Source organism: Cimex lectularius, unplaced genomic scaffold, assembly GCF_000648675.2.
Source record: "Cimex lectularius strain Harlan isolate CLEC.00 unplaced genomic scaffold, Clec_2.1 scaffold245, whole genome shotgun sequence".
NCBI lineage: Eukaryota > Metazoa > Arthropoda > Insecta > Hemiptera > Cimicidae > Cimex > Cimex lectularius.
The window spans coordinates 305,243-332,987 of NW_019394224.1; the positions used below are offsets into that span (position 1 = coordinate 305,243).

The 27,745-nt window shown below is 33.1% G+C and overlaps 4 protein-coding genes across 9 annotated transcripts; 2 read left to right on the top strand and 2 right to left on the bottom strand.

The window, feature by feature from the left end:
* The first annotated feature begins 2,131 nt into the window (after nt 1–2,131).
* Nucleotides 2,132–3,482, top strand: LOC106668380 (transcription initiation protein SPT3 homolog). The gene is made up of 5 exons (XM_014397074.2): nt 2,132–2,298; nt 2,373–2,591; nt 2,653–2,893; nt 2,952–3,162; nt 3,223–3,482. The coding sequence occupies exons 1-5, from the start codon at nt 2,223–2,225 to the stop codon at nt 3,358–3,360; spliced, it is 885 nt and encodes a 294-aa protein (XP_014252560.1). The 5' UTR covers nt 2,132–2,222; the 3' UTR covers nt 3,361–3,482.
* A 1,950-nt stretch (nt 3,483–5,432) lies between these two features.
* LOC106668377 (leucine-rich repeat protein soc-2-like) lies at nt 5,433–12,451 on the top strand. 4 transcript variants are annotated; one of them, XM_014397069.2, is made up of 5 exons: nt 5,433–5,565; nt 9,544–10,080; nt 10,161–10,287; nt 11,988–12,113; nt 12,173–12,451. In XM_014397069.2, the coding sequence occupies exons 2-5, from the start codon at nt 9,572–9,574 to the stop codon at nt 12,398–12,400; spliced, it is 990 nt and encodes a 329-aa protein (XP_014252555.1). In that variant the 5' UTR covers nt 5,433–5,565; nt 9,544–9,571; the 3' UTR covers nt 12,401–12,451. The 4 variants fall into 4 exon arrangements, with proteins under 4 accessions (XP_014252555.1, XP_014252556.1, XP_014252553.1 ...); XM_014397070.2 differs by lacking the exon at nt 5,433–5,565 and adding an exon at nt 7,190–7,214; XM_014397067.2 differs by lacking the exon at nt 5,433–5,565 and adding an exon at nt 7,514–7,632.
* A 991-nt stretch (nt 12,452–13,442) lies between these two features.
* LOC106668332 (angio-associated migratory cell protein) lies at nt 13,443–17,213 on the bottom strand. The gene is made up of 7 exons (XM_014396985.2): nt 16,907–17,213; nt 14,822–15,084; nt 14,625–14,763; nt 14,367–14,566; nt 13,933–14,100; nt 13,687–13,868; nt 13,443–13,617 (listed from the first exon to the last, which is right to left on the bottom strand). The coding sequence occupies exons 1-7, from the start codon at nt 17,139–17,141 to the stop codon at nt 13,527–13,529; spliced, it is 1,278 nt and encodes a 425-aa protein (XP_014252471.1). The 5' UTR covers nt 17,142–17,213; the 3' UTR covers nt 13,443–13,526.
* A 4,449-nt stretch (nt 17,214–21,662) lies between these two features.
* Nucleotides 21,663–27,725, bottom strand: LOC106668333 (protein AKTIP homolog). 3 transcript variants are annotated; one of them, XM_014396986.2, is made up of 8 exons: nt 27,395–27,479; nt 23,421–23,540; nt 23,119–23,321; nt 22,978–23,042; nt 22,800–22,900; nt 22,543–22,730; nt 22,312–22,483; nt 21,663–22,079 (listed from the first exon to the last, which is right to left on the bottom strand). In XM_014396986.2, exons 2-8 carry the CDS (start codon nt 23,472–23,474, stop codon nt 21,999–22,001), a joined length of 864 nt encoding a protein of 287 aa, XP_014252472.1. In that variant the 5' UTR covers nt 23,475–23,540; nt 27,395–27,479; the 3' UTR covers nt 21,663–21,998. The 3 variants fall into 3 exon arrangements, with proteins under 3 accessions (XP_014252472.1, XP_014252473.1, XP_014252475.1); XM_014396987.2 differs by lacking the exon at nt 27,395–27,479 and adding an exon at nt 23,797–24,077; XM_014396989.2 differs by lacking the exon at nt 23,421–23,540 and having other exon boundaries at nt 27,395–27,725.
* Nucleotides 27,726–27,745: the final 20 nt, after the last annotated feature.

A 27,745-nucleotide genomic window follows, 5' to 3' on the forward strand; every position in this document is an offset into this window, starting at 1 on the left:
GAGTATTTAAGGCACGTATTTGAGATGATTCGTGGCACTTGATTTAAATGCGGAAGCTGTGATGGATTGTCGGAAATCGTTTACAACGTATGCAATAATCTTCATCAAAGGAGCTATGGGCAATTTAAAATCAGAAACGGTAATTGTTTGTTGGAAATGTTTATGGAGTGACGTCGTTCGTGACTCGAGAACAGAACTCCACCGACAGAGAGAGAAATCGAAGAGTAACCGAATTGGGGAAATCCATGGATGGAGAAAGATTCAGTGATATACATTTACGTGAAGTGGAAAATTTGATCTGTGAACATGAAGAACTCACTAAGGAAGAATAGAAAGAACTCTTAAAATTGACCACAGAAGAGGATAAAGAAGAAGAAAAACAGGAATGTACAATAGATAAATTTGGAGAAATCTCTCGATTAGCTCAAAAATTGAAATACAAAATCATAGAATATGATTCTATAGTGGAACGAAACATCACCGTAACAAAACTGCTGACTCAAACAATGGACCCTCTCCTGTAGCCGAGTGGTTAGTGTGATATACTCTCGGCTCGTAAACCCCGCGGTGGTGGGTTCGATTCCCACAGTCGCCCTCGGCCCTATTTTTTTACGCAATCCTTCCCCCTCACAAAATACGCATCGCAATCATCACGTTCCTTAGCTAATGTTCTAAGTTCATATGTCCATTACAAAAACAACCGACATATGTTACCGTATGTTGTATTAACTTTGAAAATGCTGTGACACATGTGACGCACATGAAGTAAAGCGTTCTCTGTGCCTTCTCTACACACAATCCAATTATCTGTTTGCCACAAACCAAACAGGCACTCATCTGTGAAGGCTACAGCACCCCATTGTTCCAAGCGAGATGCTGATTTGCGAATAGTCACCTTTCTACTCACTGCTACTCCAGAAGTTTAGAAACTAGGCTTTGCTCACCCTTACATTACGGACTGTTTGAAATTGACTACCTTTTAAGGAAGTTGTCAAATGATCGAGGATGGTAGAAAACACACATGACTAAGGCTATTTAATGGAAACTATGTCCATTGTTCGCATCTGCCAGGGCGAGATCTTATTCACTTAAAACCATGCTTTTAAGAAAAAAAAAGTACTAATTTTTTACACAGCTTTATTGTTTCATCAAAGAAAAACAATTTAACTAACACGATAAGTTAGCTCTGGAAAGGATCAAATTGAATTGATTTTCTTTATTTTTAATCTAAAAAGTGTAAAAGGATTAGTAACAATCTATAAAGGTAAATAGCAAGTTATTAATGTTAGGTTTACGTTTTAACTCACTAACCACTTGAAATAACTATTAATCTTTATACCTATTTATTTTGGAATATAAATAAATACAAGTGTTTAACGCCCACCCGGCTGACGTGCCCCTAAATTTAAAGTGTACCACAGCTGGATAAACTGTGTCAGCAACAACCTTCCCACACTAAAGTTCTTCATTTAATGAACAGACTATTCCTCTATCGCATTCTAATGACTCCCAGGTTTTTCGGGAAACATTTTGCTCCCACCGGATGTGCCACCCTACAATTTCCGACGTATATTTGACATTCCTTACAACTATTTCTAACTTATATTTGCTATTCATAACTTATGCTAAGACGGAGACCGGCTTACAATGTCATTCTGTGTTTTACGAGTTTATATGCGAGGGATAGTTTGTACTTTATCACCTGTGTCATAGGGATGTTAGATGTTCTTGTTAATTTTTTTGGGAGTGGTGTAAATTTTGGTGGCTGTGAGTTTTGGGTACACAAAAGTTTCTCGTTCATCCATGCTAGTCTCACAGTGATTTTTTTATTTTGAAAATTGTTCCTAAGCTAGTGATGCGATTAAAATTTATTACAATCAGCAATCTTAATCCAACAAAGCGAGAAAGAGCATTTTACATAGTACAAACCAAGGATTTGTTACTTTTCTAAAAGTTAGTAGACTTTTTCTTATAGAAATAGACTCTTAGTTAAAAATAAAGGAAATTTTAATAAAAAAGCAAATTGTGCTTAAAAAAATCTAGCCTAACTTTTTTAGTGGCGGAAAATCTCTTATCTTTTGAATATTGTTGTTGAGGCACTCTGGAGAATCATGGGGGTAGATAACAATTTTAAGAAGGTAATTAACTGTTTTCTTTTAGTCAATGGGACTGATAGTTTGTAATCTTATAATTTGACTTTTAACTACAATTTATCCCCAAAAATGGACGGAAACAGCGATTTTCATACGAGCGAGCAGGTAAAAGGGGCAAAAGAAAAGACAGTCTCTTTTGTTCCTGGTAAGTCTTCCATTCTTTTGTATCTTTATAAAAAATGTATATACAAGTTTTGTTCTTTATTTTGTTACAAAAAGACATCCAGTTGATGATGTACGGACTTGGCGATTGCTCTAGACCTCTCAGGGAAAGCGCTGAGCTAATCGAAACCATCGTCGTTGAGCAAATGTCGCTTATGCTGTCACAAGCAAAAGAAGTGATGCAGTGGCGTGGAGGCAATGTCATGCAACCTGAAGATATATTGTACCTGCTCAGGAGAAATGAAGCTGCATTGAAACGCTTCATCACATACATAGGTAATATACGGATTGTCACTGGTAATAATTTTTTTCATTCTATAGGGTTCTATCGTTTAAGGTGTAAGAGATGAAAAAGATGTTTTGAATTCGATGATAAAAGATATCCCGAAAATAATGGGAGAAGGGGATCAGACAGGTGAAAGCAAACCTTTAGTATGGAAAGACGGCAGGAAAGAATATTGCTTGCATAAATTAAAAGACTTTGGGATTGAAGAAGAGGACATTCTGTCCTTGACGGATGTCATTAAGGAAGAGAGAACCGCGAGAGCTTGTAAAATGTCACTTAACCTCACAACAGTGTAAGCATTACAATTTATATTTTTAAAAACAAATATCACTATCATGTCATGTTTGCAGGGAATATCAGGAGTTTCATACAGCGAGGTGTAAGTCTTTTTTACGGGCAAACATGTCCCATTCTGCGTTTATGTTGTGGCTGAAGACGAGAGTGAAGTGGAACGAAGAAATACCGATTCCCATTCTTGAAATCCTCATCTATATGGCCAAAGAGACCATCGCCTCTCTCATCGACAAAATTTTGAACATTCGTGAAGAAAGAGGAATAATGGTAAGGTTTGAATTTGATAAACGGTTTTAAACAATTTAATCTGTTTTGCTTGTTTTCCAGTGGTCGAACATGACCCCGATTAAGACAAGCGAAATTCAAGAAGCGATGCGTAGGCATAATTTCCAACAGACGCTCACATTCGCTCCGTTTTCTAGAGATTTGCCAACGACCATTCACACCCGACTGCTCGCTTTCTAATCTCCATATATTTTTTGTCTTTTAAATAATTTCTGTGATATATTTTAGTATGTACTGATTTTGTTTTAAATTACAATTTTCCCAATTTAAATCACATTTAAAATAAACATTTCGAAAATTGATTTTATTTTACAAATATTACAGAGAAAAAAGACTGCCTTTTTCTCCAGCCCACAGTTGAATTTCGATGATATTTAATATTATTTATAATAATATATATATAATGTAATAAGAGGCTTAATTATTTATAATAAATCTGAATTTGTATAATACAATCAACGACTTTCTACAAACATGTACCAGAATCTATAGAACTATTCCAACCAATTAATATTTTTTAGGGCTATGCATTTTGGGGCTGGAAGCTGAGCCAAAAATTAATTTTTTGGAGTAGTTCAATAAACATATAATTATATTTAATAAATCAACCGAGTGAAATGAGGAGCAGGAGGCATACGTATTTTTTTTTTTCTTTATATTATTTTCAATATACAGTAAGACCTTTAAAGAAATGCATTTTCACAACTTTTACATGGATTGTGGGAATGTCCATAATGTAAGTCGAATGTAAAAAGTTGAAATAATTTCTTGGTAACAGCGCACAATTTATATATTGCAAACTTAATTCCCAAAGATTATTGGAAATACCAGGTAATCAGAAATGTTCGTGCAAGTTTATAAATTCAACCTTTTCCATCAAACTCCCGAATGCACATATGATTGTCCATTGGTAAGAAAAGGTAAATCAGATGGTGCTAGGTCTGGAGTGTATATAGATGTATGGGACTTCCCAACAGTTTTCATTATCACCTCCTTTGTCGTTGTGGGTGTATGAGATATCGCGTTGTCTTGGTGAAAAATTGCACATTTTCAGTGCACAAGAGCAAGTTATTTCTAGGCCAGTGTAAGAGATAATCGTTCCAGTTGGCTTTAGTAGATTAATGTGGCGATGGCATGGCCACGCCAGAAGTTCATGCAGTGCCCATTGCCTGCCATACTACCATCAGACACAAAGCATCACCTTTTGTTGGTGAATATTCGGTTTTTGGGTCAATGGGTTGGGGGTCATTGAGTGGCGCCAATGGTACGACCTCCTGGTTTAGGATCATTTTTTGTCATGTATGACAATCTGATCAAAAAAAGTCTCTTTGTGCCATGAAAAGCAAATGGTTAGATATGGAAGTTTGTTACTATTTTCAATTTATGAAGAACCAGTTTCTCAACTTCAACATCTTCCTAAGTTGATGTAAGCTAGAGCAAATGGTTTCATCACTACCGTTGAACACTCTGACAAGCTGTTTCATTCGGATCAAGTTTGATATCTTAATTTTTCATTATTCAATACCAACGGTCTACCAGAACGTGGTTTATCTTTATCTTCAATTCCCTTTTTACCAGAACCAATTTTTTGAACCACTTTTCATTCAAAGCTCAGTGCATTCACTTATTATTCATCACCATACACAGTGCAAATTTTATGAGCTACTGCCTTTGTACCAACCTTTAAATTTATTAAATAAGTATGCACAATTTATGCATTCGTGAGAAAGAAAATATTTTTATAATTTACAGTGAATTGTTCAGACACTTTAATGAACTATATTCTGTATTACGTACCTAATCATACTATGTAAATTACAATTTTGATTTAAGATATTAAAGCAATAACATATTGAAAAATCACACAAATTTTTCTGGTTACCTTGTAATCGTCTAGATAAAGACAAGTTTCATTATTAATTGTTACTACATTCCAAAGAAGATAATTTTTAAATTAATATTATATTTGTATAAATATTTGAATACTAACAATTAAACCCATTAAAAAATTTGCATTTATTTGTTAATAATTCTTAAAGATAAATATTTGTGTGTGACAAAATAATTTATAAATACTAGCATGTTTCATATTTGGGCATGGTATCTATCAAACAATGAAATAGAAGCAAAATTTGAACTTTGGCACAAAAGCTGAGCCTGCTAAAAATAAGGAGGAGAAAATAGTAAACTAGGGGATAGAGAGAGAAAAAGAACCCAGCTGTGTTTATATCTATTTATAAAGTATTTCTAGTATATATTTATTTTTTGTTGTTACCTTGCACTGTGCTACAAGGAAATTGCTATTTGATACCCCGTGAATATGCATTGGTGTGATAACGCAGAAAAAAACATGAATTTTAAACCCTTTTTGGGGTAAAATCTGAGGTAATTAATTTATTATTTACAAATTTGTTGATGGGTAGGAAATAAATTGTCTTTTCCATAATTCCTATTTATCCTATATTTCCTACCCTTCAACTTATTAAGGAATTCCACAAAATTAGGATGGACAATATCAAAAAATTTACAAATTAATTTAACCGACTGTCTCTACTCTGTAATTTTTTGAAATCTCCAAGTAATATAAAAAACAATTAATTCATTTTTTAGTTCTATTTTCTTTCTGCATTTTTAGATAGACGGTGGTATTTCTTATTAAAACAATTAGTAAATAGTGGGTAGTACCATTCAATATGTACTCCACTCAGGAGAAACTTGCATGGATAAAACAATATTACGTTGCAATTTGATCGTTACCAATCATTTTAGTCTGCCTATTTTCACAGGGCTGGTCTGTCGGATGCAATTCGACATCTTGTGTATTTTCTTTGATACGTAGAATAAAATGACAATATGCATTATGGTGGTTTAAGTTTTTACAGGTCAGTAGAAAAATTTAAACAAGGTCACCTCAGGCCCCTCACCATAGTTCAAATACTCGATTGATTAATAGCTTCCAATCTGGTAGGTATGTGAAATTAGTTCCTAGAGGAAGTCAGCGAGAAAGAATGTCTCTCAATCTCTTTCTGTAGGGCCGTTATAAAGTATATCTAAAACCAAAACCAGTTGCAGCATGCAATACAAACATGTGATAATGTTAAACCAGTAAGTAAAACATGTTGATAATTGTTGGAGAAAAACCCTAGTGTTCCGTGGTAATTTTTTTTTAAATTTTGTACTTGGACTCATTGGTTCATCCTTAACAGTACTACTGGTCATTCCTCAATCTGGGTTTCCATACACAACTATAGTTAGAAGCATGGCTAGTTAGAAGTGACTTGACAATCTAAGCACAATATTCTATCAGACATCGGGGAAACAGCAAAGTTATTCTTGACCGAGTAACATAGCAACGGGGCAACGAGGAGGCTGATAAATTGACCGAGAAAAATTCGTCGAGGACACCTATTAGCCAATTATACCTTAATACAACAAACAGTAATTTTACAGGCTCATCTACAGCGCATGATGGGGTACTCAATATGCCGCAATCGGCCCTCTCACACTACACATTCACGCTACTAAATACATTCACTTTTAACATATACTAGAGACATAAAACTATCAGATATTGTAAAAGATGGTTCTACTCACAATTTATTGTTTACAACGAGCGGATTTCAAGCTTAAAGCTCATCGTCTGGTTGAAACGAGTATCAAGCATTTCTCTCGACATGAATTGTAAGAGTGAACCCGCCGATCCGCCACCAACGCGACCTTCCAATGAGAAGCTGGTTTTTTGGCGCTCAATTTTGAACGTAATAAAAATACATACAAATTAATCACTAATTTATAATCATTTTTTACAGTATTAATAATAATATAATTAGGATAATATTTAGTTGTGTTATAATTCACATTTGATGGCATGTTCAAAATTGAGAGGCATTACAAATCAGCTTTTCATTAGAAGGTCGCGTTGGCACTGGATCGGCGGGTTCATTCTTACAATTCATGTCGAGAGACGTCCTTTTAACTATTTCCAATCTGATGGTGAGCTTTAAGCTTGAAATCCGGTAGTTGTAAACAAATTTGTGAGTAGATCCATTTTTTACCAAACCTCATATTATACCTTCATCATTTCTAATAAAACTCTTAGTACTATATTCAATAAAACAACCCTGTTTTGTAAATTTTATTATATGTATTTTATTCTTTAAAAACTTATATTGAATTGTTTTATAAATGTAATTTTTACAATCCTCACAGTTAAATCATAACTAATGAGTGATGGTTGATTAATATTTTAACAATTGCATGTTTTATTAATTGTTTGAAACTGAATTACGTCACAGTTTAAACGACTGAGGCTACACACAACGGCCCGGGGAGGCTTCAACGTGCTTTCACAAATGTCAAACTGTGATGCTCGTTTCCTTGTATTTATTTCTCCATCGGGCCGGCAGTTTTTTGTTTAATAAAATATTGTCTTCCAACGAAGAATAAATACAGGTATGAAATGATTTGGCAGTGTATTATTTTTGGGTCAAAAACCCGTGATAAAAAAATATGTTCAAACTTTCTTTTTTTGTGGTCTGTGTGGAATGGGAGAAAGTCTTTGAGGGCCTTTTGACAATATGCTATCTGGATTTGGAACAATGAGCTTTCGGTTGTTTATATTCATGTAAAAAAGCCAACGTTTACAGGCTCAAATTAAAGCTCAGACATGCTGTTTCAAAAACAAAAAAAAAACAGAGAAAGTAAAGAGAAATATACCTGAAATGTTGACTGATAAGTGATAGGATTGAATTTAGTTGATCTGTTTTGATGATGATAGTGTGAAAAGACTCCAACACCCAGAATATTATGTACGACAGAGAAAATGATTAGAAATAATGTCAGTTTCTTGCCTCACCTTGCTTATACCCTGAAGGCCATCTGCCTTTTCATCCCATAACCCCTTTCGTTGATAAATAACTGATTAAAACATAAAAATAATGCCATATCATATGATGATTTTTGAGGATCAGAGATGTCGTCTTGAATTGAAGAGTATTACTATATCTCCGCCAAGCTTTCAGCTCTTTATTTGGTATTCATCAGGGTTCTACAGAACAATAATATACAATTAATCATAATTTCTGGTTACTGTATATACAGGGTATTCCAGAGATAGTGTGAAAAATTTTTGCATGATAGTACACCATTACACTATTTCCAATAACTTCCATCTTATAGTCCCTATAGCTATCTTCAGTCCAAATATATTTTTCTTTCCAAAAGGTAGATTGGGGATGAGGCCAGGAAGACAAAAACAACATTTATTTTCTTGTCTTCTGTCTTCCTGGCCTCATCCTCAATCTACCTTTTGGAAAGAAAAATATATTTAAACTGAGAAAGCTGATCAATCACCAAAGAAAATATTATCTTCAGTCCCTGTTACGTGTTACGATTGTTTGTTAGTTTTTCCATGGTTTATATTGAACCACTAGAATAAAGCAATAATGCAACAACTCTAATGCCCATTATTTCATTTTTAACATACCCAAAATGAAAATAAATTTAACCTGTCTTGCCTCTACCTACTTATACCCTGACATTTCATTATTTAACTAAGGCCTTTTCATCCTATTACATCTCGTTCTTACTATAAATTGCATAAGTAGTGGATACTATAAGCCCATTTATCTCATCCAGATTTAAGCTGCTGCTTTTCGTTTGGTACAAATCTGAATTTTTTTTCTATTTTTTCCCTTTTTTTCTATATGTTCATATTTCACATTGGCAAAATGGCAGAAATCAAAGAATTTTTTAAAATTATTATTTTGGAAAAGCTTTGTGCTCGGCGAAACTATTAAGGAAGGCATTTTGAGTCGTTCCGCACTTTTGAAAGAAAATTTTTATTTTTTAAACAAATTTTTAGGGTGAGTATGTAGACATAAGATAATTAAGAATGATCTGTGATAGGTCAGTAAGTGATGAGTTGCTGCAATTGTTATCAAATTTCTTCAGTTATTATCACTGAAAAGAATGAAAATTTGTCATTTTATTATTGACTTGGTAAAGTAAAATTTATAGTCTAGCTTGAGTTGTACTCCCTTCTTCTTGCAATTTATAAACTTGTTTTAATAATAATTACCCTATATAACTTTTTTAAATTAATTAATTTTTAATGTTTTATAGTAAATAAGTTGTGCAATATTTCTTCTCTTTTGTTTAGCTATTAGTAGTTAATAGTTGATTTTTTATTTGGGCTTTTCATATGTTCACATGTGTTTATTAGGTAGTTAAAATTTTTCCCAGATGTACCAAAAAATATATATATAATTAAAAAACACGCTATCGTAAAAGTACTTTTTCTAATTAACACAGTAAATAGTTTTTAAAAAAGTTTCATTTTAGTAACTTAATTTTCCATTTTAGGCCCAAAACATCCTTCTTCTGTGAGCTGATGGATTTCACACTGTTGCGTACCTCATTCAACAATTTCCTCAAGTTCCTTGAAGTGCAGTTGATAATCGATGATGCCAGGTACCGCCAGAGCACGACAATCAAACTCGCTTCAATGAACATCAAATCATTCCCGAATGCAATAACCGAGATACAGAGCATTACCAAAGTGTGCATATCAAAAAACGAGCTCACATCCATCCCGATAGAACTGCTCAAATTGGTCGAACTCGAGACCTTCTATGCAGACTACAACAAGCTCGAGAGGTTCCCGCTCACACTCTTCAATGTAGAGTCGTTGAGGAAGCTCAACCTGAGCCACAACAACATAGCAGAGCTGCCATCAGACATCGGTAAGCTTGTCAGCCTGGAGGTCCTTTGGCTCAATTCGACCGGCCTCAAGTTCATTCCTGAAGAGATCAAGAACCTGACGAGCCTAGAAACATTCGGTGCAAGGAAGAATTCTATAGAAGTGATCCCAAAAGGATTATTGCAAATAGCTTCATTGAGGTATTATCCAGTTGTGTTTAACGCATTTCTCCAAAAGGATTCTGAATTTTAAAATTGCATTTTGAATTTTTGTTATACATGTGGTTGACGCTGAGGGAGAACCAGATTAAGAACCTCCCAGAGGAAACGTCCTTGGGGAACCTCATCCATCTCAATCTGTCGAAAAACTCCCTCCATGAACTCCCAAAGTGTCTGTCACAAATGAAAGTAAGCTAGCATTTAACAAACATTTAATTTGGTTTATTTTTTAATCATGTGTTTTATTGTGAAAATATGTAAATAATAAAAGTAAAGCATGTGTTTGTAACTTTACCACACCCGATCATCCCAGTCTGTCTACTTTCTCTGTCAGTCTTTTATCTATTTCTGATGATAGCAAATAGTTGGGCCAATTGTGACAGACAAAATATAATAGACCAACTAGGATAATTGTTGGTGATTAAGTTTCAGGCTCATCACTTTACAGACTTTATTGGTAAAATTTATATTGACGGAAGCAGTAATGATCATAAATACTTGTTTATTAAACTGTAAATAATTAGCATAAATCACGGAAATATACAAAGATCTTGTTAAGTTAAACAAATCAACTAAACTGTAATGCGGTTGAGCATTATGTTGCATTAGTGAAATTGCTACATCATGCTGAAGTCCCAATAAATGGAGTGAATGGGACCACAGCTTACAGAAAAACTTCCTCAATAAACTCAATAATATAAATTATTTTTTACTCAATTTTTTTTTCTTTTTTTTTGGCCTTAAGATCTATGCATATTAACCATGGTGACGAATTCTTATATATGTGTTCAAATTTGGTGGGGCGGGGGTTATCATGCAAAAAAGGGCCAGAGGCGACGGTGGTAATCGAACCCACGACCGTGGGGTCTATGAACCGAGAGTATCACACTAACCACTCGGCTTCCGCGGTCCCCTATTCCCTCAAATTTCTTGTTTCATAAAAAAATAATTAATAAATTAACAAATTGGCTCTGGAAAGGATGAAATTTAACTAATTTTTTTATTTTTAATCTAAAAAGTGTTAAATAATTAGTAATTCTTTACAAAGGTAAACAACACCAACAACAAGCTATTAACGTTGTGTTTACTTTTATTTTTTATTATTTATTTTATTTTTTGTCTTTTATTAATACTATATTATTATTAATAATTCACAGTGATAACAAATCTAACATTTATTTACAGTATTAACATTTATTTATTTTATAATTTTTTAAGGATAGTGAATTTACAAGTTCTGACCTCTCATCCACGACACTCAATGAACAGTCTCAGATTTTTTTTACAGCTAACTTCAGAAAATATATACTATATTTTGTCATGGTGTATTTAGAATTTCATAGGACATACCTTTTGTCTATGTAATAAAAAATGTACCTTCACTAATTATATCTTCATCTTTATAATGCACTCATTTATGTTTAGTAGGCTAATTGACCGTTTTAATCATTCCACTTAATTTTAATTATTCGTTTTATCTAAGGTCGTGATTGTGATGAAAAAGTTAGTGTCACGAGTAGGATTCAAACCCACGACCTTCAGCTAAATACGCCGCTGCTCTAACCACTTGAGATATTGTGACTGATCCACTCGGACACCAACTCCCCATCTTGAAAAATGGCAAAAAGAAGGAAAATTCAAAAGGTTGTAGGTTGAAATGGGGAATTGATGTCAAAGTGGATCGAAGTCACGATAGCACAAGTGGTAAGAGCAGCGGTGTATTGAGCTGAAGATTGTAGATTCGATTCCCGTTCATGACTATAACTTTTTCTTCTCAACCAAGACCTCACATAAAAAGATTAGTTAATTGATATTTATGATGACTTTTTTCTTTGTACAAAAAAAATGATGAAATGATAAAACAGTAATTTAAATTATGCATATTTCAGGCCCTTAAATATTGCTACCTGTCAGAAAATCCAATGAACAAGAACACAAAGAGCGCCCTGAATAATTTGAGGCACTTGGAACTACTTGATTTGATTGACTGCGGCCTGTTCAAGAAGAATCCAAGGGTGAGACTTTCTTCGTTCTTTCTCAAATCTTGACTTATTTGTGCTAACTCCCCTTGCAGAACTATCCGTTTGTCGAAGTTGAAAAAGACTCGGACGATGAAGATGAGGAGGAGGAGAGCAGCGATTCAGAAGATGCTGACTCTGATACATCATCGGACTGGGTGAATTCGATATCGTCAAGTGATATCAATTCGAGCACCGAGGAAGAGGATGAGCCGGAGGAAGGACGAATCGACAAAAGGGTCTGGCCTTTTATAGCGAAATATTGTCAAGTTTGCCCTCAATAAATTTGTATTTATATATTTCATGTATATACATATATATTTTTTTAAACTGAAGATGAGGAGAAAAGCTTTTGTAGTTTTATTTTTGTATATTTTATTATTATTATTACAGAAAAATTGTTTTCTAAGTGGTGTTAACATTTGGTAAATTTTCTATTTTCCTGAATTTTTCATGCCTGGAATATAATAGGATTAAGGTTATTCCATGAAGAACAAAAATGCAAACAATTAGATTAAAATTTATGGTTTTTGTTTAAAAAAAACCGCATGTAATTTTTTTTATAAAAACCAAAACTTTTTAAAAACAAATAGACTCAAACTTATCATGTTCTAAAAAAACTTGATAAGGAAAGGTTTTTTTCAGAAGCCATTTATCAATAAGTAAAAGGATTTAGATTATTCATTGGAGAACAGAAATATGAAGACAATAAGATTGAGTTAATTCATTGAAGACTAGAAACAAGAAGTGATATGGAGAATATGATCATGAAAACCAGGAATAAGATTAAGTTTATTCATTGAAGAACAGAAACATGAAAACTAGAAATAGGATTATGATAGTTCACTGGAGAACAAAACATGAAAACTAGGAATAGGTTTAAGGTTATTCATTGGAGAACAGAAACACAACCTAGGAATAGGTTTAAGGTTATTCATTAGAGAACAGAAACAACCTAGGAATAGGTTTAAGGTTATTCATTGGAGAGCAGAAACAACCTCAGGATAAGTTGAAGGTTATTCATTAGAGAACAGAAACACATCCTAGAAATAGGTTTAAGGTTATTCTTGAAGAACAGAAAACAAAAACCATTAATAAGATTAAGGTTATTCATTGAAGAACAAACACAAAAACTAGGAATGGGATTAAGGTTATTCATTAGAGAACAGAAACATGAAAACTAGGAATAGGATTAAAGATAATCATTGGAGAAAAGAAACAAAACATTAGGTTATTCAGAAAAAAATGTAAACAAGTAATAGGATTAATTTTATTCATTGATTAATGAAAACAAGTGTTATAATTTTTATCAAAAATAATTTAATTTTAAACAGGGTTCTTCAAAAGAGGGTTTCAATATAATTATTTACAAAATAAATAATCCTCTTCAAATTAAAATTTCCGACACTCTCAACTGGCTGATTCGAGTGGCCTTACTTCTACCATATTGAATATCCTTACATAAACATCTTCTCCACCGGTGATGAGTTTTTTGCCCATCCTTAAAAATAATGCAAAAAAAATTAGTGACAAAGAAAAAGACATTTTTCCCCTTGAATTCAATACGCACTTGGAATAATTGATATCAAAAATTGTTGACGAATGGCCTAAAAATGACATCATCTGTTCGTTCGTAAATGGATTGTAGACATTAATTGGGCCTTTTTTTGTACCTACGAAGATATAATCCGATCCTTCTGGCCAGACAAACCTCGTAAGGCCTTCAGCAACTTTAATTGTATTTCTCACATTCTAAACAATGATCATATTAAGTTACAAGCTTAGTTATTTTTTATTTTTATTTTTTTAAACATACAAGTTTTAAGTAGTCAACAATGTGCAAGGCATTATCAGTGCCAGCGACAAGGAGTTTAAGAGGCGAACTTGCACTAGAACCGAACTGAAGCGACTCGACGCTAGTACTGAGCATTTCCTGTACACCTTCAACAACTCCTGTCTCAATACAGTCCAAGGTCCCAAGAAGCTTAAAATACGATAAAAGCAATAAATTAAATATCAATTAAATAAATTAAACAATATAACAATTTAAAGAAAGATAATAAAATTAAACTGAAAAAAGTTGTAAGTAGTCAGCATTTACAGTTTAGTCTAATTATTTCAGTTTTAAGTAATATTTAGTTTTTAATTAAATCTGTCAATGAAAAAAAAAAAAAAAAAGATTAAAAAAGAAGCCGATATTTACAAGAATAAATTTATTTTTCAAAATATTTGTCATAAATTAAAGGATACCTTGGGACGCTGAGTTTTGAATATGGCGACCTTTGAGCTGACAGACCCGACAGCAATGATGTCGTTATCAGGATGAACAGCCATTGAAATAATTGAATCCAAGTTAGTTGACGTAGATGGAAATTTACAGGAAATGGTGCCTGAAGCAAGATCTAAAATTTTTGTACTCCCGTCATCATAACCTATCGCTGCTCTTTTCCCTGTACAATAATAAATTTTAGTATAGTTTTCAATAGTCGATACAAGAAACAGTCTTACCATCAGGCATAAATCGTCCAATGTCCGTACTGGGCTCTACTCCCGGAAACACTTTGACTTGACAGGTAGGTATTTGAATCATCCAAATAGTTGGACTTCCCACGAGTAAGATATTACTTTGTGGATGCCATTGTAGCCACTATGAATTGTGAAACTGTACATTTCTAGAAAGTGCCTATCAGTATGATGTGACTCACCTTCAAACCGTCGTCTACCGTCAATGAGTATACTTCATTAACATTGCCTCCGACTATTTTCCAAACAACAACTATCCCTGCCATATCCCCTGCTGCGATATACTTGCCATCTTTACTAAATTCGATCATCGTCACGGAATCTTTGAAGCAGGCTGATTTGAACAACATTATTCCAGAATGAGTATTCCAAAGTAAGAAACACTCATCCTGTCCTCCAGTACCAGCGTAAACTCCATCAGGGCTTAGTGCACAAGCAAAAACATCTAAACAAAGGACAATTTACAATTTGTCATTACAAATTCAATGGTAATAAAAAAAAAAAAAGCCTTCTCTGCAATACATCCCATGGAATTGAGGTCTGGAAAAAAAGGGGAAGGGGCAGATGGGAAATTCCCATGTTTTCTAAACACTGATAAACCATTTGCCTTTGAGGTCTAGCACTGTCATCCAGAAATTGTAAATCCCTACCAATGAGATCACTGGTTTAAGGGATGTATTCCTCGATAATTTCTTGGATATAATGGACTGCTGTGAGGTTGCCTTCAACAACAGGTAGTCCAGTTCATTCTCCAGTGAAAATCCCAGCCCAGACCATTACACCACCTCCTCCAAACTGCAGTGAAGGGAGCACAAACTGGGGCATTGCATTGGCCTCCCCTGGTCTAAGTAGACAATTCGGCGCCTGCTTTCACTATACAGACAGAAACGCTACTCATCAGTAAACATTACAGCATGCCAATTGGTATTCTCTTCTAGGCGCTCGCTGCGCCATATTCTCTTGAGTTGCTGCAGGTCATCTTAGAGGGGCATACGATGTGACAAAACATCTTGTAATTAATTTAGGATCTAGCGGGCACTATAGAAATGGTTCCATCTTGCAGCACTGACAATATTTCTGTTCTCCCTTAACATCGTAATGCACTGAGATCCACTGCCAGACCTTCTATTGGCACTTCTAGTCTCTTGAAATCGGGCTAAAGCCACCATGCTCTGAGAAACACCAACTTCCTCTGTGATATCCACTTGTCAGTGCCCTTGATGACTCACTCTCACAATAGTATTGCGATTCTGCTTCAAGATGAGTCTTTCCATGATTAAAGAGAATGAAGAAAAGACGAGAAAAGGTGTTTGTTTATGAAATGAGTAATCTTCATGTTTACTATTCTTAGTAAATCCATTATTAAAAATTAGACGTTTTCTTTCCTTTTCTTTTTTTTGTTAGTATTTTCTATGACAATTAATTAAGGTTTTTAGTTGAGATGAAAAAAAGTTAATGGCACGAGAGGGATTCGAAGCCACGACCTTCAGCTAGATACGCCGCTGCTCTACCACCTGAGCTCCTTTTGCCATTTTTCAAATGTCGTGTAATTGGTTTGGATTCGAGTAGATCGAGGTCACGATAGCTCAGGTGGTAGAGCAGCGGCGTATCTAGCCGAAGGTCGTGGGTTCGAATCCCTCTCATGCCATTAACTTTTTTTCATCTCAACTAAAAACCTTAATTAATTGTCATGTATTAATTGGCCAAGCGGACCACGAAAGTAGTGAATTAAGTATTTTCTATTTTGTTTTATCCAAATAACAACAATATATCGGTTAATTTAATTAAAATTTGATCAGTTTATATTATAGTATGAGTGAGTTCTTTGCTGCCTCGTGTAATTTGTACCCTTCTGTTTGTGGTGCTCATTGATTGTGTATTCCTATGTCGGGCGGCCCCCAGAAGGGCTCGGGAACTACACTGCCTTAGAATGACCTTTTGAAAAACCTTTTAACCTTGTTTAGTTTCATTGTTTGCAGTCTCCTGTCACAGATATGGGATTTTATCAACTGTCAAGCGTTGTAAAAAAAAAATTCTGTGATGTGTCTGGGAAAAGCAGGGTGAGGCACCAATCTGATTCCAGCACTTGATATGCAACAGATAGACCAAAACGACAATAGGTATATGAAAATGTTCATCATCCCCTCCAAAAAATCAAACACCCAAAGGTTATCTGTCGTTAATCCCCAATAACTGAACCAAATTACACCCAAAGTAACTTTAGATACTAGGAATTATTATTAAGCGAGTCGACAGGTTTCTGATACCTTGGTGTCCGTGGAACTTGACGACCGAGTCATCTCTTTCGGGCGTGTAGAAGTCAGTGTCGTCCATGCAATCACTGTCGGCCTCGTCCCCGTCGGAGATCGTTTCCTGGATGATGTTGCCATCGCTATCCAGCACTGCAACAAGCTCGCCCGGATCCTCGTCGTCGAACTCTTCCAGATAGTTCACCTCGTCGTCTTTCATGTAGTGGTTGCGTGGGTTATCGTCGTGGGTCATGCCGTCGACCGTAGGACGTAGGTTGCAGTCAGGTACACAAGGTAAGGTAACTTCAGTGTTAACTTACAGCATGCAACGATTATCGACAACTATCGATGTTGACCTTGCACTTCAAAAGTTCAAATACAATCTTCAGCTTGATCGTAAGGATAATTGTTACATAATGGCTAAAAGAAAAAGGTAATATTATGGTCTATTGATTTTTTTTAGTTAAAAAAAGAGTATAGTATATTAATAAAGTTATTATTCCTACATAAGTATTCCCAAATGTACACTTTTTCTTAAATTGTGCCTTTAATGTCTATGCACATATAATTATGTACACTATAAAATGCTATAACAATATAATCAAAAATTAATAGATGATAGAGTTGAATTTTAATTATCTCGAGGTTTATTATTTTACAAAGTTTTCCAGCCAAAGATGTAAACACCTACAGTTGTGTCGTTTTACCTGCAGCATCACACCCTGAATACTTAAAAAAACTAAATAAGCCTGTTTTGAGAATTTTTCTTGTTTCACTTTTCCTGTGCGTATGTGATAGATTTGTCTTACATCTGAAACATTTTTCCTTTCTACAAAATTTTATGCTCGAGGCAAAGAGCGACTACCAAGACACAGCAGCAGATTCTATTGCAGTAATGAATTTTTTTTAGCTAGTGTACACATAGTAATCAAGTGTATCGCATGTGCGTGCCCTGGGCATCATCTGCATGCCTAGTGAATCTAGGGTCCCATTAACCCAGAGAGGTGCCTCGACCGGGTCAGGACTCTACCTTGTGTCTTGTAATTGTAATTTTTTTTTAAATTTCTGTATATTCCCTGCATTATTTCTCGGCTAAATTACTTGAAAATGAGCATTGTTTCCTCATGCTTTATAGCAATCTCAGCCAGTTAAAATATGCTTCGCCATTAACTGTACCTCATAGGTTTCACATTTTGGACAATGCAGTCTCATCATTAAGTGTCCACGTGTCATTACCATTTCTTCAGTCCTTTTTTTTCCAACAAGAAGAAAACCATGGTTTTGATCTCTCTGTTTTAATTCTATCTTTGCCCATATTTCTTCCCCATTTTTAATATACTTTACTTTTGATATGCTAAATGACATCTGACTTTGGGGCTGATTTGTGTTGTCACTTTACAGCATCCTGAAGAGTTATCATTTCATTCTATATTTTGGTGTCCGGGTACCCATAATAAGGGACGTGATAACTATGATCTCATTTTCATACCCTTTGTTCGGTTGAGTACATCTCTTAATTGCATGGACTTCAGCCTGGAAGATACTGGTGTACTTATCAGTTGATTCCAGGAGCAAACAGTCCTGCCCATTCTTCGGTTGAGATTTCTGGTGGCCCTAAACTGTTGTAGACTATCATGAATTAAGCACACCCAGGACTTGGCTTATAAAGGCAATACATCAGTACATCATGGTTTAAGCAAAAAACATCAAGGAATCCGCCAGGGATTAACAAGCATACATTAACATAACACCGCAGAACCATTTCTTTTTTTATCTTAACCAAATTTATTCTCTCAATAATATTGACTAGTATTCTTTTTTTAATCATGTGCCACTATCCTTCGGAAGAGAAAGGTCCACTAATATTTTTTTAAATAATTTGTCAATATGTAGTCAGTTTAGTACGTTATAGGCCATGGGATACTACATCTATCATTGGCCAAAGCATCTGCTTGGCTGGGATCTTCTCTATGCTTTTAAGTTTTTTTTTTAATACAAATTTATTGTTTCATCAAAAAAAATAATTTAAAAAGCCAATTAACACACTCAAGTTCACTCTGGAAAGGATGAAATTGAACTATTTTTCTTGATTCTTAATCTGAATAGTGTAAAAAGATTAGAAACAATCTATGAAGGTAAACAAGTTATTAATGTTATGTATTATTTTTAAATTAACTATTAATCTTTATATCTAGTTATTATGTAATAAGTACAAGTGTTCGATTTTTTTGTCTTGTTTAAAAAAAATTCTGTTGGAGTTGGATGGTGAAAATTCCTCTCTGCTATAGCATGACTGTTAGCATGACATTATATATATCTCTTACCTTTTATAAAATAATATGTTATTATGATCAAATTATTATAATTTGTAATTATGATCTATTTATAATCAAAAGTTCACTAATTTCGTGGTCCGCTTGACCAATTAATACATTACAATTAATTAAGGTTTTTAGTTGAGATGAAAAAAAGTTAATGGCACGAGAGGGATTCGAACCCACAACCTTCGGCTAGATACGCCGCTGCTCTACCACCTGAGCTATCGTGACCTCGATCCACTCGGACATCAACTCCCCATCTCAACCCCACCTTATGTTTTCCCTCCTTTTGCCATTTTTCAAATGTCGTGTAATCGGTCTGAATTCTCGACGACAATTGAAATGGCGACAGAGAGCTTTTTTTCCCTCTCGTGCCATTAACTTTTTTTCATCTCAACTAAAAACCTTAATTAATTGTAATATAATCAAAAGATTTTTGCTATGAATTCACTCAGTGGTCAGTTGCAAATTATTATAATTATTTTATTTTTTTTAAACCTATGGTAATTGGTACATATAAAAATCTTTATACAACTCTCCAATTTGTCTTTATTAATTCCATTACATTAGTTTTTCAAAATTCAAACTTTCTGGAGCTACAATTCCATTAAATTGGCAAGATCAACATAATTTAAAAATAAAACAAATTTAACAATTTTTAAATAACATGATATGGTTACAATATGTACATTTTTAATTTATTTCTCATTTTATGTTCTTCTTTTTTTAAATATTTTTCTACACATATATAAACAATTCAATGATTTTTCTTTTTTACATTTTACAACACAAAATTAAAACAAACTTTCAATTCTATATTATATAAACTGTACAATAAGTATTTAACACTCCATTCTATCACAACAAACAATAACATGAGAGTAATTTAAAGAAATAACTACGATAAATCAAAGAAAATTACTTAATTTTGGCAGTTAATTATGAGTGAGATAGTATCGTTAAAATTGAGCAATATTTTTAAAGGAAAACAAAACCTCTGAGCGCTTACGCTCAATTTAATTTAAAAAAAGAAGAAATTAACTTACACAACCAACAGCCATAAAAAATGTTAGTAAGAAAAAAATACCTCCATTGTACGTAGTATGTTAATTGTGTATTAATTTATAATTCAAATTAAATTGTACCTTAATCAATTGTACTACTGTAAGAACACATTAGTGACTAATAATTTATGATTTAAAAAATAATAATAATTAAGTTTTTCATTAAGCCTTAGATTTTTCAGGCTTATTTTTTTCTCTATGGGAAAACATGGTAAAAATATATAGGGATTTTAATTTGTACATTTGAAATTGCACATGTAGAACGAAACTATGATGATTTGACAATACGTCATAAAAAATTCATAATAAGAGAGTATTATAAATTTTAACAATAATTTGGTCTATTTTGGACGGAATAACCTGAAGTGATTTTCCTTCGTTGTTTTACGATATTATTTATATAAAAAGTTTATAAAACAAAAAGCATAAATCTCTCAATATTTGTACAAACATGGGGTAAAATATGAAAGTCTGTTTTTGCCAAATGAAAGAAATAAATTTTTTTGTCAATTTTCACAAAAAATATAAAGATGACATTTAAAAAAAAAATTGTTGTCGCTTTACATGCAATAAAAACCTTTTAAATAATTTGACTACAGGCAATTTACAGAAGGAAATGTTTCATATTTCATTTACTATAAACTTCCCCAAAAATATATTCAAATTGATTATGATTAATTCATCAGGTTTTATTTATTTTTCGAGCAATATGAATTTTTGGCACTCAGTTAGAATGTCATATTGTAAAAATTTGCATGCTTCTATAATCAATATCTAAACTATTTTTAAAGATATTTCGTATTTCATTTTAATTCAAGGTTTTTGTTTTAACTGTAGGGCTTGATAAGAAAGAAAAAATGAACAATGGATTGATCATTGTTCATCAGAGAATATTCCACATTCAAATAGGTTTTCAAAAACCTTATATTATTATTAGTCAATTCACAAGTTTATTCATTATTCTTTCACTATTGTAAATTTCAAAATAAGAAAAAAAAGTGTTTAGCTGGTGCAGCCATATTATAAATAGATCAGACAATTTATCAAGTAAACATAAAGTTCCCTCACTTTGAAATCAGACGTACCAAGTATGCTATGACTAAGGACAACTGCTAAAATGATAATGTTAGTATACAAGACACAATTGAGTATTTAAGACAAAAACTATACAGTCCCATGAGTACTATGGTAAACGTATAAACACAACAAATACATATACAAACAAATAAAGTACAAATTTAAATTTATACTCTCAATACTGCACGGTAACTATATAATTACATTTCTTTTTCAAACCAAAATTCTACAGGACGGCACTACAAAGATTGCACAAAAGAAAAGCACAAAGAAAACTTTTTGGTTAATAAGGAAATATCAATAAGAAAGAATTAGTTGAATTAAAAAATAGGCAACATTTTAAACTTTGCGCCATACTAAGACGAAAAGAAAGCAAAACATCGCTTATTTCATGAAGAAGGAAAAATGGCTATGATATCTCCATATCATTGACTGATGTGACAGGAAAAACTGTTTTCTTTACTCTCACTGTATAAGGCATGGACATTTCTTGTAAGGCTACAGGAAGGATTAAAGCTAATTGCATTTAACAGAAGTGTGCCTCGACGTGACACAAATTTTCAAAGGGCAGGAGCAAAGCCTTTAGCTTCAGATCAAATATTTAACGATCATACGCACTTTTGACTCGAAGAATTTTGATAGCGATATGTGTCAGGACGAAGGTAACTGTAAGTAAGGTTTAGAAGTACCGTTCTCCCTGTGGCTTATTGAAGGAGATTCTTCCCTCCAAACCTAAAACAAAATAAATATTAATCAATTATACTGTAATTACACAGCAATTAAATTATAAACAACTTTTAGAAAACACTTTAGTTTGATCAAAAAGTATTCAGATTAACTGAAAAAAATTAAGTCAAAGTTTTGATTCCATAAAAAATAAATTTTCTCACAACACTATAATTTTTAAAATTATTTTTAAAAAGTTTTATCATCAGCAGTTATATGTTAGGGAAATGGCTATTACTTGTTTTGGATCTCTGAGTTGGTTCAAAATGGGCCTATGAACACTTTCATCGAACTCTGAGAAACAGAAGGAATGGGGGTCGTCCGGGTTGGAGATTTCAAAAGCTGTCCTTTTGCTCTCTTCTACACACTCTTCTGCCAACTTGACATATTGTTCGTAATCGTTTTCGTACCTATAAAAAGAAACAGTACCAGTAAAACGTACATACACTTGAATGAGGGTTTTCATTACATTTTTGCTGCTTTGTAGTTAAAAGGGCAAAGGGTGTTAATTTCGTAGAAAATCGACCGAGTGTATTCGAGGATTTGCCATATGTGGTTCGCCTGGCGAGACCATTCTGGAAAGATGAGCCGAATGTTCAGCTCTTGGGTTTCCTCGTCGACACTTGGATGGAACACCCTCGTATCAAAATCTACAGTCTAAAATAAATTAATTAATTAAGTTTTTCAACAAAGTTTATTATAGTTTTATTTAAAAATTAAACTAACTGGTGAAAAAGTATCTGGATAATTCTCAGGAATTCTCACATTAAATTTAAATATTCCTCCTTTATATATGCCATTTCGAACGAACACTACACCAAACCAAACTGAAACATGTAAATAAAACCACATTTTAAAATTTATATTACTTACTTTTTCAAGCAATAAAATTTTACACACTCACCAAATCCAGAATTGGCAGATGGTATGACATAAACACCAGGTAGTAGATTTTTACACATTATATTACTAAAATTAAATATTAATATATGGTTTAATAACAATAATAAAATGGGGAAAACTTGTTTAAAAATTAAACACTAACAATTCTGTTATTACAGGATACTCGCGCATAAAATGTGAGTATCTTTCTGAGATTCTTCCTTTGGGCTGGGTCTTTTTGTCGATCATTTTTGAGAAAAGGCTTATAAGGGAGTCGCCCCCGACTAGAGAACTGAGAAATTTCCTAATTGAGCCGACCCTCTCAATTTTTGGCTCAGGAGCTTCTTTGTCTGGTTTATCCGGCAACTGAAAAAAAATACACGGGACGATCATAAATCAGCACCAAGACGAGAATAAACTTTTAAAATAAAATAAATAAATAAAAGAAACACTTAAGGGGATTACAATGATTTCCATCGGGATAAATTCGCATTTTCCTCTCACAAAATAGCCATCCATCTTTAAACGGGGTATTCGAACTAATGACTCACTTTCATGCACTCTGTAGAATTAACATACAAAGCCCTAAAAAAACGGTTATCAGTTATGAGACTAGAATATTTGGCAAGCCTATTTATTCAGAAGGAATCAAGCTTAAGAAGCTAGTGACAGTTTGGCTCAAGATTAACTAACACCTTTCAGCATTCGTAAATGAAAAGCAATTAGCTATTCTAAGCAACAGAAAAGATAACTCAATCATTTTGAAAATATTATGTACAATGTATATATATAAAAGGGAAAGAGAAAAAGACAAAAAATTCACAATTTCCAATGTACGTACAAAGTATTCTGAAGCTTTTTCTGCATTTGTCCCATTTTTTTAAAACATTATCAGAATAAATAGTATGTTTATGTTGGCTATAGTTTAATATGAATCTGTGTTGAATAGGTTTTTAGATTGCTAGTACTCAGCAACAAATTTTTTTCTGGAAAGACTTGAAAACGACAATTAAATTCCAACTTGATTATAAAAGCAGAGATATTAAAAGCACTTTAACTAATCAAACAGATGGCAAAATTGATTTAAAAATTGATCACCATTCAATTTGGGAATGAACTAAACAATTTATGATAGACTGCCATTTAAATTGTTAATGCACAAACTTCTGTAATCTTTACTTTTTCTTAAAATGTTACTGTAATGTTAGAGTCCAACTTATCTTGAGTGATGACACCCTCACATTTCCTTTTACCATTATCTTTTATTTATTTAAAATATTATAATCAACACATACAAAAATAGCCTAAGCAGATAATGTTGATATTAGAAGGAAAAGACTAAAAATTTCAAATATCAATTTGTAAATACTGTACTACATAAATATTTTAAATAATTACATTTTTAAATTTATTTATTTATTTTAATTTTATTTATTTATTTTTAAACAAAATATATTAACAGTACCTCTAACAGTATTAAGGAGTTTAATCACTTTTTTTTAAAATATCTGTCTTTTATTTGTTTATTTTAATTTTGTAATGTCCCATCGACTATACGAGTCAAAGAAATATAATAACCTTTATTTGAAACTAAACATACACATTTTAAAACAAATGTAAAATTGTTGAGCAATTATTGAAAATTAATGGATTTGTACTTGAGGGTGAATGAGTGGAGTAATTAAATATCGATTGTTTGAATTTGAAGTGAGAGAATGAGTTAAATAAGTGAGTAAGTGAATCGAGCGAACAAGTAAAGAGAGCAAATTGAGTGAAAAGGAGCATTGAGTACATAAATGAGCATGCAAATTGAGCAAAGAGTTTTGTGAGCGAATAGAGTGAGTGGGTTATAAATAAGTGAGGATGTGAGTGAGTTTTGTGCAAGTTGTTATAGTTATTTTTTTAAACTTCTATTTCTTAACAAGGGTCTAGCTATCAGTTCAATTACACTGTATGTCTGCAGGTCACTATGGTTTCACATAGCATGGCATTCCTCATATGGACTGCCAATTAATTCTATTGGATTCTTATCAAAAACTTTTGGCAGAACTACAAAGTGATAACGCATGAATATGCAACATCTGATGATGGCTGTTGGCACATTTTAAGAAAACTAGTTATTACGACAGTGGTTTTAAATGAGTGATGTTATAAAATAATTGCTCATGGTATCATTGCTAACAATTGTACATTTTGCACTTTAAATATTGAATGAATGGGGTTAATGATAATGTTTGAATTTTGAAGCATAAAAATCTTTAAAAACTTTGCAATACTCTGTGTTATATGCATATAAATATGTTTTATAAAGCTTTTCCTGGCTATAAATATTATAACAGTTATAAATTAATTAACTAAACTAATGTATTAATCACATTAATGTAAAAAATGACCATTTTAACAAAAACACTGAATTTATTAACAAATGATTTTCAAGTCAGTTTTTCATTCCATCGCCTTCTACCAACACAATGGATTTTATTGAAAAGCGTCTTCGAGCCTTTAAAATTTGACCCTGAAATAATTGAGCCATTGAGTAAAAAAGCTTGATTCGGCCCATTTTGGTAAGTTTTTGCTTTGATGAGATTTTTGTCCTTATTTTTTTCTCTATTCATGCTCCCAGCAATGTTATAAAGTTACTTAAGTAATAAAAACCTGTTACACTTGACATCTAACTACATTAAGTATAGTATATATGTATATTTTTCAATACTTTTATTCAAACTATTCTAAAAAAATAGTAAGGGCAAGCAGATTCAAACCCAGAACCACTATCATGGCAGAAATGAGAATCAGACACCCTAACAACAGCCTTTATAGTCCCTCAAAGTTAATGACAATAACAGAGTTCAATAATGACACAACGAACTTCTTATAGTGGAAAACTCATTACATTTTTTCTACAAGCTTGACCTCCAAGAAGGCTCCAAAGGACTACTTTTTAGACTGTCAAAGAATACTGTATGCGTTTTTACCTCCAGATCAAACCAACACAAGTGAGACCTATGAACTACTATCAGGATTGGTGTCATTCAAAACTTTAAAAATTTGATACAGGCAATTGAAAAGGCGAGTTGTTCCATTAAAATAACACCCAGGTGCACATAGAAAAAATTAAGAAGATAATGGACATTAGGTGGAATACTTCGCTGCAACATCTTGACTCTCCAGGTCTGTCAACAACAGAGTTGGTTCAAAAGTCTAGGCGATAGCTTTAGGTTGAAAAGTTTTAAAACTGACATAGCTTGGAAACAGATTTGACCCTTTTATGATGTCGGTGGCAGGACAATAAGGGTGGTTTTGTGGTAACTCTAGGGCATGCAGAACCGGGCCTTCTTTGGTAGGACCCTTCTCAAATATGTCTAATGGCGTCTGCAGTATTTCATAGGGAACTATAATGGCAATAGCCGCATCCCTGATGGAACGTCCATCATCAGTAAGTACCACACCACGTGCAACATCCTCAGCACTAAGTGTCATTTTTACTTTTAAAAATTGAAATTAAGAAAACAAAGATGAAAATAAACAGTTTATTGTTTCAGAATTCAAATGAGACAGAATAAACACTTTAAATTCCGTAAAAAGCAAATATTGAAAAAATCCCTTATCCCTGTATGGATTAAGGATTAAGTGATTCCTCTAATTGACATTCCAAATTTAAAACATAGTATAAACAAATATTTATTGGTAAAATGAATGAGACAAATTAAGGGCAGTTTTCTTTTATCAGAAAAATGAAAAAAAAAAAAATAATAATTTGGTGGAATCTTTTGCCTGACAGTGTATATATTTTTCTTTGTATTTGACCATTAAAAAAAAGAAATAATCATAGGACTTTCTGAAAGAAATGCCATTTGGGTTGTTTGTCTTATCAATCATATCACAAATTTCGATGATTCAATTCTGCAAATAGACTGACCAAATAAACAGAATATTGTTGGTGTAAAAATAGACTGACCAAATAAACAGAATATTGTTGGTATAAAAATAGACTGACCAAATAAACAGAATATTGTTGGTGTAAAAAGGATTATCTGACGTGTTTCCTACATTTTCGCCGGTTAATAACCCATTCCAGTGGGCATAATTAACGCCCTCGCCGCTCTGATGAGCATGACATTTCCAATGGAACGTTTGTTCTTTTTACGAACAAACTTTTCCTGTTTCTGTCAGAAAATGACAAACGGAAATTTGGCGATGAAACTTAACTAGAACGGAGGTCGAGACGTTAAATTCTACCTTTTCGCGGGATTCACACGGGCAGAAAATTCGGAACTTTACCGCTTTTATAACGTCGCTTGTTCTTTTAATATAAAATCGTTCAAGGCAGAAAAGCAGTCTTTTCTTTTCGTGAAGAGGACCCCAGGCTGTGATGTGAAAGAGGAAAACGTGCTGTTAAGCGATAGGAATTTTGAAAAGCACAGCAAAAAAATACTCACAGAATTGGTCGTCCTTTTAACAGCCATGACACATATCCTGTCATTTATCCGAATGGTTTTGAAATCAAAGTGAAATAGATTTGAGATCCGAATGGATCGTTGATTGTCTTAAAATCAAAACAATGCCATGGTCAGACAAGGAAGATAAATTCATATCATAAATAGTAAACTTCCACTGGTAAAATGGTAACTCCGTTCTGATTTTGATAACCTCAAGGATTTTTCGTCTCGGTTCCAGTTCTAAAGCCTTTACGATCTGACAGTATCACCGCCGTAGCAGATATTTAATACTGACAGTTTGAAATTGGCTTGAAAGGAATTTACAAAGAAATAATATTTTCTTAAAAGAAG

Coding starts and splice junctions, on each gene's coding strand:
- LOC106668332 (XM_014396985.2), bottom strand. CDS start 17,141: ATGACCCACGACGATAACCCACGCAACCACTACATGAAAGACGACGAG. Junction 14,764..14,821: donor CGGTAGACGACGGTTTGAAG/GTGAGTCACATC, acceptor CACAATTCATAG/TGGCTACAATGGCATCCACA. Junction 13,618..13,686: donor TTTGATATCAATTATTCCAA/GTGCGTATTGAA, acceptor ATTATTTTTAAG/GATGGGCAAAAAACTCATCA.
- LOC106668380 (XM_014397074.2), top strand. CDS start 2,223: ATGGACGGAAACAGCGATTTTCATACGAGCGAGCAGGTAAAAGGGGCA. Junction 2,299..2,372: donor GACAGTCTCTTTTGTTCCTG/GTAAGTCTTCCA, acceptor TGTTACAAAAAG/ACATCCAGTTGATGATGTAC. Junction 2,592..2,652: donor ACGCTTCATCACATACATAG/GTAATATACGGA, acceptor CTATCGTTTAAG/GTGTAAGAGATGAAAAAGAT.
- LOC106668333 (XM_014396986.2), bottom strand. CDS start 23,474: ATGGATGGCTATTTTGTGAGAGGAAAATGCGAATTTATCCCGATGGAA. Junction 23,322..23,420: donor TTATCCCGATGGAAATCATT/GTAATCCCCTTA, acceptor ATTTTTTTTCAG/TTGCCGGATAAACCAGACAA. Junction 23,043..23,118: donor TATCCTGTAATAACAGAATT/GTTAGTGTTTAA, acceptor ATTTAATTTTAG/TAATATAATGTGTAAAAATC.
- LOC106668377 (XM_014397069.2), top strand. CDS start 9,572: ATGGATTTCACACTGTTGCGTACCTCATTCAACAATTTCCTCAAGTTC. Junction 10,081..10,160: donor TTGCAAATAGCTTCATTGAG/GTATTATCCAGT, acceptor TTTGTTATACAT/GTGGTTGACGCTGAGGGAGA. Junction 10,288..11,987: donor AGTGTCTGTCACAAATGAAA/GTAAGCTAGCAT, acceptor TGCATATTTCAG/GCCCTTAAATATTGCTACCT.